Raw genomic sequence first — 15,000 nt, forward strand, 5'->3', positions numbered from 1 at the left:
GAAATATACAGCAAAAGCTTGGAGTTATTTTGAAGTATTTAAACAAAAAACACGACGACTAGATCCTCAGTTATGGAAGCAAACCGTTTTGCCAATCCCTAAGTTCTATCAAGTGAGTAACTAATCCTGGTACAGACCCTTACAAAACAAGGCACAAATGCAAGGACTTGGACAGTATTACTCATACAATCGAAGAAAGGAAGAAAGGAAAATGACACATCGACGCATCAGAGTCCAATTGTTTTTCTCACGTTTCTGAAAAAAAGAAACAATAAAGAAAGAAACAAATAGTGGGTTAAATAGCAATGCGGAATTTCGTTCTTATTGGGAAGTAAATAATATCTCAATTAACTTAATTCATGAAACCATTTGTGCTTGGTTAACAGCAACAATTCCTATTCAGTGTCACTTCGACGTGTAGACTGTAAGACCTCAATAGCTAACTTCACTTCACTTCTCGTGCGCAACTGGCATTCAGAGATCAGGTATTAGCCAAAGCAGTTCGAGTAAAAATATCTACACTGGCAACCGATTTTAAAACCATTTCTATTTGAAGAAGGTACCAGCTCCTTTCGACAACTTGCTGATTAAAAACATTCACAGAGTACAGCAATTCAGTCATTAAAGTTATATTCAAATAGCACTTACCATTCTTTTCGCGTTTGTGTTGCCCAAATTCAAAGGTGACATCATCACCAATTAGCACAAATGGCGCCCAGTATTTTATGGCAGAATAAGTCTCCCGAAGAGATTTCATAGCATGGTGAAGAGCTGTACTTGCACTTTCCTTATTTGCTAAGTGTTCATAGAAACGTTTCATGAACATCAAGGTCGCCTTGTCATCGATTGCCCAGAGTGACACCAGAACAGATCGGGCACCAGCACACAGGAAAGCCCTGGCTATTCCCACAATACCCTCAGATTTCACCTCTCCCTGGCCACTATGACAGCAACTCAGCACAACAAGTCTTGCCTGAAGATGAACTGCGTGAACATCGCTCAACGTTAACATGTAATCTTCCTCTTCCGGGATCTGTGATGTGCGTTTGGGATTTGGGGCCAAAGCAATTTCTCCAAATTGGTCATCTCCATGTGCAGCAATGTGGATTAAAGCAACTGACTTCATTCTTTTCAGCACCTCAGCTTTGGTTGCATTTTGACCTGTAAGAGGTGTGGTGTGCAGAAGTTTTCCAATCATCTCCACCTCTATTTTCGCGCATGGCAACTGTTCATACATGGGCTTACTGGTACCCCAAGTGACTTCCTTCAAGCAGGGATCGCCCACAAGCAGCGCTTCATTCTTACTTTGGAAGTCGTCAGGTGCACTAGCTATCACTTTTAAAGCAGTCAGCGAGGGAATGGCACGGATCCTGACAGAGTCACTCAATGCAGAAAAAGGAGCCAAGCAAAATGGTCCATCGGGAACAAAGACTAACTCATCTTCCTGGAGCAAGTCTGCGATAGGGCTGACTAAGACATCATACAAGGGCTGTAGACAGTTCTCAGGGAAGCTCAAGGAGTGAACTGTTTCCTCAACAGCTTCCCTACTGCACAAGAAGTCGTTGCGTTGTCTGTCAAGGGAACGATTCTCGCATTGTACAACAGTTCCCACACCGATCTCTTTAAAAGTACTTTCCATCAGTGATTTGGCACTTCCATTTTCGATTTCCTTTTGTCTAAAATTTATCCCGATATCTTTTCTTAGCAACCAGAAGCTGATCATGTTCCCATCAAGTGCTGTGAGAACAGTTTGTGAAGGCAAATCGTTCATTCCAAAACTTAACTTCGTCGTGAGTGCCGATGAAGGTTTCTCATCAACACTGTATTGCATCTTTAAAATGTCTCCCAAAGCCTGGGCTCGTCCTTGCTCAGCAGCATACAAAGCCTCATCTACCTCTCCACTCTTCAAGAGTGCTGTCCACAGAGCATTGTACGCAAACTGCTTTGTGTCACGAAAACTTATTTTCCATGCATCTTCTGACTGAAGAAGACGCCTTGTTTCATCATAATAATTTATGCTTTGACGATGGTAATTAAGAGCTTTGCTCAAGGAGTCTGAAATTTCATGAACACGACCGAGATGATAACACGCCAATGCCTGCCCTAAGGGGTCCCCAACTTCTTTTGCAATACTAAGATGTTGATTGTGGTCCTCTATGGCTTGCTTAAAATTCCCCAGACTGCCATAAGCGTTGCCGAGATTGCCATAGGCTTTTCCTTCTCCAGCTATGTCCCCAACTTTTTTCGCAATACTAAGATCTTGATTGTGGTACTCTATGGCTTGCTTAAAATTCCCCAGACTTCGATAAGCTATGCCGAGATTGCAATAGGCTATTCCTTCTCCAACTATGTCCCCAACTTCTTTTGCAATACTAAGATCTTGATTGTGGTACTCTATGGCTTGCTTAAAATTCCCCAGACTATAGTAAGCATTGCCGAGATTGCAATAGGCTTTTCCTTCTCCAGCTATGTCCCCAACTTCTTTCGCAATACTAAGATGTTGATTGTGGTACTCTATGGCTTGCTTAAAATTCCCCAGACTGTGATAAGCATTGCCGAGATTGCCATAGGCTTTCCCTTCTCCAGCTATGTACCCAACTTCTTTGGCAATACTAAGATGTTGATTGTGGTACTCTATGGCTTGCTTAAAATTCCCCAGACTGTCGTAAGCATTGCCGAGATTGCAATAGGCTTTTCCTTCTCCAGCTATGTCCCCAACTTCTTTTGCAATACTAAGATCTCGATTGTGGTACTCTATGGCTTGCTTAAAATTCCCCAGACTGTAGTAAGCGTTGCCGAGATTGCAATAGGCTATTCCTTCTCCAGCTCTGTCCCCAACTTGTTTTGCAATACTAAGATGTTGATTGTGGTACTCTATGGCTTGCTTAAAATTCCCCAGACTGTAGTAAGTGTTGCCAAGATTACTATAGGCTATTCCTTCTCCAGCTATGTCCCCAACTTCTTTTGCAATACTAAGATGTTGATTGTGGTACTCTATGGCTTGCTTAAAATTCCCCAGACTATCATAAGCGTCGCCGAGACCCGAATAAGCTTTTCCTTCTCCGGCCCTGAAACCTATTTCCTTAAACATGGCTAATGCTTCTGTGTAACTGCTAATGGCCTGATTAAAGTTGGCTACGCCATAATAGTATTTACCCAGATCGAAACAAGCCAAACCCCTCTGTCGTCTGCTTCCCTCCTTTGTTGCAACACTAAGCTTTTGCATATGCTGCTCCAAAACGTCCATCTTTCTATCCACTGTTCTAGATAATCAGAACTGCAAAGGTTTTCTCAGAAATCTGGGGTGCACCTAGAAGAAAAATGACTGACTTAAGGTAATTCCTTGGTATTGCATTGCGCATCCCTACTGCGCACGATTTTCGCGTCATTAGCGCGCGCTCATGAGCACGTGCGCGTACAAAACGTAAGACATTTCCCTCAAACTAAGCCCAATAGCGAAATAAATGCTCTTTTTCTCTCAAACGAGCACGGTGACCCCCGAATTTCTTTTCAGGTATTTGCTAAGAACAGTCTAATAAAGAACATATTTGAAGAAGAAAAAAATTTGGTAGTAGAACATGAATTTTTTTGAAAAACAGTTCCGTACTGGGTGTATTTTGGCCAAGGCGAGGACTTCAAGCTAACCACTGAACTGTCCCAAAGAGTGCACTATTCCCACAACCAAGCAATAAAAACGGCGTAGATGAAGCAATACTGCTTATGTGAATAAAAGAAGCTTTATTTTCAAAGTAAAATTTTGTATCTTTCAAGTAACGAAGACTTAATTCTGTATGAAGGTGATTCGAATTTTTAACACGCAAGCAGTAAAAATACCCCATTTAAAGAGCCTGCTGACGCGTAAACAAGCACGGTGACCCCATTTTTTTATTGCATTTTTTTTATGTTCATATCATGAATGTTAATTATGCCAAGTTTAAAAAAAAGTTTGATAGTAGAAGAATTACAAAGGAATTACCTTAAAGCGTTTTATAAAATAATAATAAAGGAACATTAAAAATAGAAATTATGTTATGCAATGAGGAAAAAACAGCCTGTAGGAAAACAATGGCATCCCATTTCATCTTTCTTATCTAAAGCTGAATGCTCTAAGATATGCTTCTCTGGCAGGAAATTTGCTGTCAGAGAAACATATCTTAGAGCCTTTGCTGTATGTAGCCAACACCAAAAAAACAGGATGTGACATCATTATGAGTGTAATATTCCATTTTATGTGATATATGTCACATTCATATTTGTTACATTTATTTCGTTTGATTAAGCCTATGTTCCATTCTGACAGAGTTTTCAAATCCTGAGATAAGATTTCTAGCAGGACTACTTGAAATTCACTTATCTAAGAGGTCCAAATCTATCCAATATAAAGGAAACACATACCGCTAAAAAAAAAAGGCATTTTATCCAGCAACAACTACTACTTAGCAAAATATTTCAAGATCCCCCGATGGTTTTGTACAAAAGGGGCAGATCCTTAAAAGCCATAATCGTTCGAGCCAAACTCTAAGCTGGCTGAAAACACGTGGATAGGAGTTGTGTAGGCCTGTCACCTCCATTGTTATTACAGTTGTAGCTAAGTTACCGGGCCTAAGAATGGAAGTGAGGCTGCCAGTGACCCTGTTTGATACAAACCTTTGTGCTTTTCTAATGTTAATGTCGACTAATTAGAATTACAAAAGCCAAATTTACATGACAAAAGCAGTGAGGTCTGTATCAATACAAGGTTACCGGCAGCCGTGCAGCCATTCATAGGCTAGGTCACTGAGGGGCAACCCTAAAACCTGGAATCCGGAATCTGGAATCACCGGTCATTGTTTTACCAATACAGAGAGTCAAAACTATCCTAAAAGCTAACCTTAGGCCTAATTAGGCCTAAACAAACGTTTTTAGGCCTAAGGTTAGCTTTTATGAATGTGTAGGATAGTTTTTACTCTCTGTATTGGTAAAACAATGACCTGTGATTCCGGATTCCGGGTTTTAGGGGTTGCCCATAAAATTGCCTATTTCAGGAATATGCATAAAGGAGTAAGAGGTTTTATAATGAAAGATATACATAATCAAATTAATTGTCATTAGTAAAGAAGGATTGCTTATTCTCCAAAATAGTAACCTTCACAATTTTATTCATGATTTAAATAACATAAGAACCTATCAGCAATTACAACCTGTTTATAAGGTGTGGCAGTTTCTTGATATATGGGCAGCAAAACTTGTAGCATAACTTAATTGTGCCTTTTCCCTTTGGCTAATGCACATTAATTTGGCTATAAAAGGCTCAGCAAACGGGAGAGGACAAAATGCGAACCCCTACTCCATGGAGTACCCTGTGGAGTACCCCTAAAAATCATTTATTGGTCAAATTAAATACTTTATCAAAAAGGTGAAGCATTTAGATGCACATACCTTTATTTATTTGAACTGCATCGAACTGTAACAATCAGAGAGCTGGAAAGCTCGAAATAAATAAAGGTATGTGCATCTAAACGCTTCACCTTTTTGATAAAGTATTTAATTTGACCAATAAATGATTTTTAGGGGTACTCCATTAAGGTACTCCATAGGGTACTTTATGGGTGTAGGGCTCCGTGTTTTATCCTCTCCCTCAGCAAACTAGGCTAGGTTGGCTAGAGGAGAAGTCCCAACTCATACATTGTTCTCAAACTACAAACATACGAGCAGCAAACCACCAGCACACTGAGTTGGGTTCTTGCCTAACAGGCTCATATGATGCCACTGAGCAACCAGGTTGATTGAATGGGAAATTGATTGTTTTATTTTCAGGAGGGTTAAGACAAACTTATCCAAAATAATTTGTGTATCTGCAGACGAAACATTTCTATGATATCCAAATGTGAAATCTCATTTGTCGAAGCCAAGAACGCGTTTCAATATCGAGAATAACTTGAATAACTTGACATCACGTCTTCTGTACACGTTCGACTCACTTAGCTAAACTAATAAAACTGTACAATAGTTGTTCTTGAAAAAAAACCGTACTCGTCAGTTGTCCACCATTTAAAAATACATATATCGTTCATGTACGAGACATTGGAATGGTCCACGCTTTCTCATGTACGTCATCACGAGACATCTCATCTTGGTGGAACAACGCGTCCACGCGTGACTACGGCACCCGGAATGTGAACTACTATGTTTCTTTCTACAATGTTTTCACAAGGCCGATCGTTACTCCTTATTGCTGAGCGATTTTGAGTGTTCTTTCCCTCTAGTGTACGCGTTCCTCGATGTAAAAGAAGACCCATTGATGAACTCTAAAAACGAGAGGAACTATTTTCAGATTCCGCGTGCCGTAGTCACGCGTGGACGCATTGTTCCACTGAGATGAGATGTCTCGTGATGACGTACATGATGTCTGAGAAAGCGGGGACCATTCCAATGTCTCTTACATGAACGATATACGTATTTTTAAACGGCGGACGACTGACGAGCTAGTCTGCAGAGCATGGCAGAACTCGACTAGATCTTGCGCGTGCAGGGGCATTTCTGGTGGTGTGCATCGTGTGCAACGCGATTTCTGGCCAGAACCATGATAACCCCATGCTGGCCACGCACGCAACCGGATCCTGTCCAGAACCTACTTTTGGGTTTTATGCCTTTAACCACGCCTGCATCCTGCTGAGTGTTGAATGCTAGACACATGGCAGTGAATGCGACGATAGTGATAACCATATTTTTTTAAAGAAATTATTAATTATATTTGTAGAATGCGCGCAAAACAGTAAACTCCAAAAAACAAAACATGCAATCAAGTAATGTAGGCCAAGGCTTTTCTTTATGTTTTGGCTCTTAAAAGAGTTGTTTTGTGTAGCTCTAAAAGAACTAATCTTCTTGGGACATCAAAATTATTCACTACAGCTGCGAACTTGTCCCTCATTTTGCGATAATCGTCGAAAGCCAGTGTAAAATCAGGTGAGGTTATCATCCACGGAGACGTAATTGATAGTTGAACAATGGTAACTTGCAATTGCTTGCGACGTTCGGTGAGCATTTCTATGAAAGCAAGTCTTTGATCGCGAATAGCGTCAATCGCAGCTGAATAATCCAAGACGCTGCCAAAGCCCAAAGAGAATGCCCGACAGCCTCAATAGCCCCAGTTCGCTCACGAACCACGGTGTAGCTCTAAAAGAACTAATCTTCCTGGGACATCAATGCTTTGGCTCTCTCCTCCAGAAGATCTAAATTATTCACTACAGCTGAATTAACAGTAAAAATAGCTTCATTGACATATGAGAATTTAAAGCCCACCCAGAGTTGAGAGAGACTGACGATGAAGAAGAAGAGAAGAAGTACTTGCTGAAGGGAAGAGATTTGTGGTATCATCGACATTCTCTCTAAGCCAATGGAGATGATGACCAAGGCCCAATCATTGGACCAGTGCATCTGATCTGTCACGAAATGGTGGCCCAGGGTAAGGGCTATCCTCCTCGCCATGAAAGAAGACATTGAGAAGCAGTCACCCAACGATGTGGAAGTCACCTTATGGAAAGACTTTTCCCAAAGCTAAACGCACACAATGAAGATCTCAAGAAAGAAAATGCTGACGAGTGTATTTTCAAAGGGGTGGGGCTGTTGCCGGGCTGGATGGTCGTAAAGGAGACACGGGATTGACAGAGTGACAAGAAAGAAACGGAAGGTGATTGAGTGGGCGGACAGAACCCCTGCAGACTGTCTGGAAGATTTGGCTTCCCTTTGTCAGACTGTTGCTGACAAAATGGATTCCAGGTACATGAAGTACGTCACTAATGCAGCTCATGTGCTTGCAGGTTGTTTCCAAACACCGGATGTATTGTGCCTCATACAAAGATCATCCGGCAGTGAATTCTCTGCACATCAACGAACTGCTCTTAATGCCTATGGAAATGCTGAGTTTGAGTCGTTCTTCAAGTGTGTGTGCTCATTGCCTCACAAAACAAAATTGGCAGATGAAGAACGGGAGTTAAGTTTGTTGCCATTCCTATCACAGCAAGTACACAAGTCGTTTAAGGATGCTGTTTATCAAGTTGTGTGGAACAATCTAGGTGACTGTCGAAATGACTGGTTTCCTCCTCTATAAAAGGTACATTGCCAAACATTACTGAGAGAATTCGAGGTCAAGAGTGAAGAATTCGAGATTGAAGACACAGATTCACGTTTAAATACGACCACGTTGTCTGCATTGCTAGGATGGACCAAGCCACTGCCTTTTCAACTTTCTATACTAATGAGACCATCTACCAGATGGCTGGTAAAGAATGTTGTATTGCAACTGATGTGGCATTGGCTATGAGTGGCTCTGTGCAGGGATGGCGCAGTGGTGAGAGCACTCGCCTGCCACCAATGTGGCCCGGGTTCGATTCCCAGACTCGGCGTCATATGTGGGTTGAGTTTGTTGGTTCTCTACTCTGCATCGAGAGGTTTTTCTCCGGTTACTCCGGTTTTCCCCTCTCCTTAAAAGCCAAAATTTGATTTGATTTGCGTTAACGTGTTAATTTCAATTTACAGTGTCCCTGATTAGTGCTCTACAGCGCTAGAAGATTAGACACTTAAATAAAGTTCCTTTCCTTTCCATTTTCTGAAGCAGTTGTTGAATCCTACTACTCAGTCATGAAGCCACAGTCAATGGTGGGAGGTCAATCGAACAGCACCCTCGTGCAAAGAACGAATGTGGACTGGAGTTTTCCAATGCCCTTGCAGTGCCAGGAAACAATCAAAGATGTGGCAACCCTTTATTTAGAAGGCGACAAAGATACTGGACTGCTCCGCCATCAGCTTCCAGTATTCCTAGATCAAAGAGGCCGTGCCTTGAGCAAGAATTCTCATGGAAGCAAAGTTCTTTATCGCTTGGTTACCAGAACAGATCACTTTGTTCTTACTGCAAAGGACAGAAACACAAAGTGGTTTAACAATTAAACCACATTTTGTGCATATAATCTGTGAAGTTTATCACAATTTAGCCTTGTGATACATGTTGCGTGTTTTTTTGGTCCACAGTTTTATTGACAATTGCCAATAAAATTGCGCGTGAGAATTTTGACAGTTATTGCAAAAATGGAACTCGCTGAACTGATCAAGTTCGATCAATTCAATTATTTTCATTTCATTTCCTCATTCGCGTGTTTATATGTGAGTAAGAAATTCATGTACAGCTCAGAGCTTTCCTTCAACAAAAGAGAGGGAATCACATGTTAAGAGTTAACAAAAAGGCACATGGGCTTCATCATTTATTAGTTGCCATTTATGATAATACTAGTTTCTTCTTTATTAGCTAATCATGTAGTTTATAAACGTAGTAACTAGTATTCGATGTTATCTTCTTGGAGAGAAAGAACATGTAAGACACTTTTGTCTTTGTAACTTGAAATTAACTTGAAATCAATTAAATCATGTCCACTTGTCTGTCTTTGAACTGTATTTAGGACACTGTCAAAGTATCAGGCAGAATTCACAGAAATAATTAATACATTATTTTGTTGTTCAAAAAGTGTTTGCCTCGTAAATTACCGCTGTTTTCTTAAAATATCTAAAGTGGAAATTTTCATTTGGCCTGCAAAGTCCCGATTCTGGCATGCACAGTCAACATGAAGGGAAAAACTTGCGCGTGCACTCGCCATGTTCTGCAAACTGGCTGACGAGGATTGTAGATCGAAATATATATTGGACTTCCGCCGGAATACTTAAACATGGAACGCCGGAATACTTAAACACGGAACAGTTGTGAAAATTCTGACAATTGGAACACATGGTCCCCCCCCCCCCCCCCTCACAAGTGTTCAGGGCAAAAAGTTAAAGTACAAAACAATGGTGAAATATGAACCCTTTTAATGTCGTAAAAAAGGTTGCTGTTATTCATCGTGGTGAAGTACAATAATAATAAAGTATTCTCGTTTGTTTCACGATGTGATCAGTTGTGATGTAGATCGCAAAGTTTCGACTGCATACTGCTAGTCTTCATAAGGCGCTGATGTCGAATGGTTACGCGTCACCTTTTAAACAGGATGCTCCGCAGTGATTGGTTGGTTGGTTTTCAGCAGCTGTGATTGGTGCGTTTCGATCCTAGCTGCTTTGGCGTGTTGTTTCTTCGGCGGTCCGCTGTCGTAGGGTGAGGTCTTATGTGAATCGCCTCTTTGACCCTGCGTGTGTACCAATGAGGATCACGATCAATAAACTTTACTTTGTTCCAAAGCGGGTTGTGTCCGGTGTTGTTAGCGTGTTCTGAAACAGCGGAGGTCTGGGTACGGGCAAGTCGGATGTCTCACTCATGTTGTTTCATTCTATCTTACATAGGTCTTCCAGACTCGCCGATGTAGAGTTTACCGCATTCACAGGGAATCCTGTAAACCACGCCTTCTTGTTTAGTCGGCTCGACAGCGTCTTTCGGTCGTACTAGATGTGATCTTAATGTAGTCTCCGACTTGAAAACAGCGCGTATGCCTTGTTGATGTAGGCAGCGGCGAAGTTGTTCGGATAGGCCTTTGACATAGGGTATAACCGCAGTAGACTTGTACTCGATCGTGGGCTAAGCACTGCTACTTGGTTTCCTGGTCTTGGTGATTTTCTGCAAGAAAGAAAGAGGGTAACCATTAGAGACAAGAACAGAAGACAGGTGTTTCTTCTCCTTGGAGATAACAGAAGGTTTTGCTACGAGACGTTTAGCGCGCTCGTAGAGGCACTTGACAATACCGCGTTTTACTGATTGCGGGTGGTGGGAATCATACGCTAAGTACTGATCAGTGTGCGTAGGCTTCCTGTACACGCTGGTGGTGAGACGGCCATCCGGTTCTCTTGAAACTGCGGTGTCAAGGAAAGCGAGTTTGTAGTCGTCTCCATGGTGAAGCAAATGGAAGGCTGCTGGTTTTTCAGATGCTGTAAGAAGCTATCAACCTTTCCGCGATCCAGGATGGTGAAAGTATCGTCAACGGAGCGTTTCCAGATCCTAGGTTCTCAGACCCTAATCACAGCTGCTGAAAACCAACCAATCACAGCGGAGCATCCTGTTTAAAAGGTGACGCGTAACCATTCGACATCATCGCCTTATGAAGACTAGCAGTATGCAGGTGAAACGTCGCGATCTACATCACAACTGATCACATCGTGAAACAAACGAGAATACTTGATTATTATTGTACTTCACTACAATGAATAATAGCAACCTTTTTTACGACAGTAAAAGGGTTCATATTTCACCATTGTTTTGTACTTTAATTTTTTGCCCCGAACACTTGTGGGGGGGGGGGGGGGGGGAGGGGGAACCATGTGTTCCAATTGTCAGAATTTTCGCAACTGTTCCGTGTTTAAGTATTCCGGCGTTCCATGTTTAAGTATTCCGGCGTTCTGTGTTTAAGTATTCCGGCGTTCCGGCGTTCCGGCGTTCCACCGTTCCGGCATTCCATCATTCCGGCATTCCGTGTTTAAGTACTAGCCAAAAAATGGCTCTCACAAACACCCAACCCACCTAGAATACCAGAGTTTTATATTCTAACGAAAATTCACAAACCAACCATAACAGTGAGACCAATCATCTCCGGTTGTGACAAACTGCCTGCATTTTCATGGAATCATTTGTCTTGTCACTTTACGAAATTTGAAGTTGAAAATTAAAATCATATCACTAGTAACTGTAAACATGTCCGGTATTAAAATTTACAGAATGTTGCCCTATTTCCCAGACACTTAGACTTCACGATTCAGTATTTCGTTGTAAAAACGAAACATTCCAAAGACTTAGCGATTAGTCTGCTTGAGTTTGTTCTTTTCGTGACCAAGCGACCTTCTATTTAGGAGGGAAGATAATTTCAAGTTTTCCTTGAGGTAAGTAAAATTTGCTTCTTATTAAATGCGATTTTTATTGCGCGTCGAGTTATCTTTTCATTTTCAAAAGCGGTCCCTTCTCGTAAAATGCAAGATAGATTTTATTTTTTCTTGACATAAGTCGAGCTAAAAGGTGTGTTTTTAAACATAAGACTTATGAGAATTTTCCGTTGCAGTTTCGTATCTCCGTGCAAAAAGTGAACTGACGGTACTGCACATTTGCCAGCCAGCTAAATTTTTGATCGATCGTCAGTGCGAGTGACGCTGTTTACACAAAATATAAAATATTAAAATTGCGTTCAGCAAATCAACAAAAATGGCAATTAATTATTGCAAAAATAACACAAAGAATTTAACAAACCTTTAACATGAATAAGACTAGGAATACCTTCAAATAAAATAAAATGGTGAATACACTAATGCATTGCTTCCATCATTTTTTTGGAAAATATCAGCTGCACAAAAGTAATGTGGGCAGATATAGGGGGTGGGACACCGACCCCATTGTGGTCGGTCGGTCGGTCGCACATAGCAGCGGTTATGCGAATGCTTATCAGCACAAGCCAGCACAGTGGGACAAAACTGCCTTCCCACAAGCTTAATCAACCGAATTCTCACCTTAATATATAAGAGAATTACACCTCACTCATAGTAGCTCATGATTCTGGTGAAGTCTATGGTGGGTGAGAGTTGGCCACTTTCTGAACACTGCTTGACGACTCGTGCGGATGTTGTGTTACAGGGTATAGGGAGAAATCAAGCCAGTCGAAAATACCCATCGGGTAATCCCGACCTTGGGCGAACTGGTTTTAGGAAGGTGCTCAGAGATCCCTCGGGATTTCAACCTCACTCCCAGAGGTGAAATGGGAAAACGACAACCGCCTTGTCAGCGGTGAAAGTCCTAGCCAACGGCTAGGCAAACAAAAGCCAACCGAGTGCCCTCCTGCAAGGGTTTTGTTTTGCCTCGTTACGTGTCATGCAACAGTCACACGTGACAAGTCACGCAACTTTGGCTCATATGCCCGCATCTGGCAAAACTTTCACTTTTTTGTATTTTTTCGCGACATGTTCTTAGTGTTCAATCTCCTTATCCATCTGATAAAGATAAGAAGAGACATTGTGTAACCAAAAGTCAACATGCCCATCGTCGGCAAGAGCCGTAAGGATAAAGCATGGTCTTAACGTGGAAGTCTTCACCTGGCATATATAATAAATTTAATGTCAGTCCAAAGAGTGGTCACCATAAGAAGTTATGGAGAGCCATTTGTGCAAAATTAGAAAAGGCCTGGTGTAAATCTACAATAGTTGGTGTAGGAGTACTAATCATTGGTTTTAAACCACAATCATTAGTGCAGAATTACTTACTAATCGTTGGTGTTAACTGTGATCGTAACTGCAAAAATAGAAATATTTGCTGTTTAATTGTAATCGTAACTGCTAGGCAAACATTGTCACCGTTAAGTACAAAGACTCACGATCAACTTTGAACGGGTCATAGCCTTCAAAAAAACAGGTCTAAAAGACATTGTTTACAACGAAAGAATTACGGGGAGCGGACGTCTGGAGGAGCTACTTTTCTTATTGTGTCATATATTACAGCGATGGGAGCACAAATTATTTACCCTGGAAGTAACGAACCTGCTACAGCCAACGTCAGAAGCTCTTACGCGGGAATGCGTACGTTCTGGCAGTAAGGGAAGACCTTTCATTCCCATAAATCCTGATCAGGTAGAGTTTTTAATTCCAGTCGGTTGCAGTATGGAGGAAATTGCGCAATCTTTGCTTATAAGTCGAAGAACTCTCTACAGAATATGTGAGGAGTTCCAAGTATGTAAAAGGAGGGAAATGTACTCTCAATGTACTCTCAATTGTCAGACTGTGATCTGGACGACGTAATGCATCACTTAATCTTAAGAGTATCCAAGAAGTGGATTGCGAATAATATTTTGCAAGATACAGCCATGAATTATAAGTCAAATTGATCATTGAATTGTGTACTTTGCAGACAACGTATTTCCTTTGAAAAAAAAAATTAAATTGTTCACAACTCAATGGTTATACGCGGTCAGTACACAATGCAGACTGCAGACCGGGTACAAAATGCAGAATAGGTACAAAATGCAGACTGAGTCTAAATAACTAAATACGTGATCGAATGTCATTTTGTAACTTACCTTAGTGTCACGCAATCGTCATTTTTCACGAACATTAGCATTATTGTTGAATATTCCTTACTCGTTTCGTAAAAAATATATCATGTCTTAAACAGAAAGGCCAGGCCACAGTCTTTCTTAAATAAAATTTCGAGCTGCTTACTGATCTGCTAGCTGACTTGGCGATCTCCGAAAAGGCCGCCATGCTGCCGAGACGACCCACATGCAAACATTGTCATGTGTTATGTCACCTGTCGTCGATATCATTTTGCGTGTTGCTATTTTTAAAATATTGATATTCTTCATAGTCACACGCGAGTAGTTTCCGTGACAACACAGTACTCTGTACGTTTTTAACCGATATACGTGTCCATTTGGATGACAAAATGCGGACTAAAACCCAAATTGTTTCTTCAACTTGATACATGTTCAATGTTCAAGGGCGTAAAAACAACGATGTTCACATATAACATTTGCCTTGGCACTAAACAGATGTGAGATGTTAACCCACAACGAAAGTAAAAAAAAATCGTCTTTTCTTCATGATCATATAACCTAAAATTAATATAAGGCACATTGCAGGTCATTGCAGATGTCGAAACTTTACAATTCACACACATGCAAGGACAAGGTTCAAGAGATCAGACTACTTTCCTATGCACAGAAATCGGTTTAAAAGAGGTTATTTATCCGCTGCTTACCTGATCTTCAAGCTGACTTGCCGCTCTCCGGAAGGCCGCCATGCTGCCGAAAGCCAAGACGGTGGTGCTAAGATGGTCATGTGCTATGTGGCCGTGCTTTCACTTGTCCTCGCTATCATAATGCGTGATATTGCAGATTGCCCAAAAAGTAAGAAGATCGAAGACCATGAAAACTCGAAATTTTATTTAAGAAAGACTGTGGCCTGGCCGCTCTGTTTAAGACATGAAACGAGCAAGGAATATTCAACAATAATGCTAAGGTTCGTGAAAAATGACGATTGCGTGACCCAAGTAAGTTACAAAATGACATTCGATCACGCATT

General features: G+C 41.2%; 1 protein-coding gene across 3 annotated transcripts in view; it reads right to left on the reverse strand.

Annotated features, from left to right (window-relative positions):
• Positions 1 to 15,000, reverse strand: part of LOC138025196 (tetratricopeptide repeat protein 28-like) — a 16,032-nt gene that overhangs the window by 623 nt on the left and 409 nt on the right. Inside the window, exons 2-4 of one of the 3 annotated variants that reach the window (XM_068872391.1) lie at positions 14,678 to 14,789; positions 649 to 3,310; positions 1 to 255 (exon numbers count right to left, since the gene is read on the reverse strand). The exon at positions 1 to 255 is cut by the window's left edge and continues 623 nt beyond it. In XM_068872391.1, coding sequence (XP_068728492.1) covers positions 248 to 255; positions 649 to 3,247 — 2,607 coding nt within the window. In that variant the 5' untranslated portion in view covers positions 3,248 to 3,310; positions 14,678 to 14,789 and the 3' untranslated portion in view covers positions 1 to 247. Of the gene's footprint in view, positions 256 to 648; positions 3,311 to 14,677; positions 14,811 to 15,000 lie in introns of those variants that run through there. The other 2 variants (XM_068872389.1, XM_068872392.1) reach the window with 2 other exon arrangements.

Source organism: Montipora capricornis, chromosome 12 (genome assembly GCF_036669925.1).
Source record: "Montipora capricornis isolate CH-2021 chromosome 12, ASM3666992v2, whole genome shotgun sequence".
Taxonomy (NCBI): Eukaryota; Metazoa; Cnidaria; class Anthozoa; order Scleractinia; family Acroporidae; genus Montipora; species Montipora capricornis.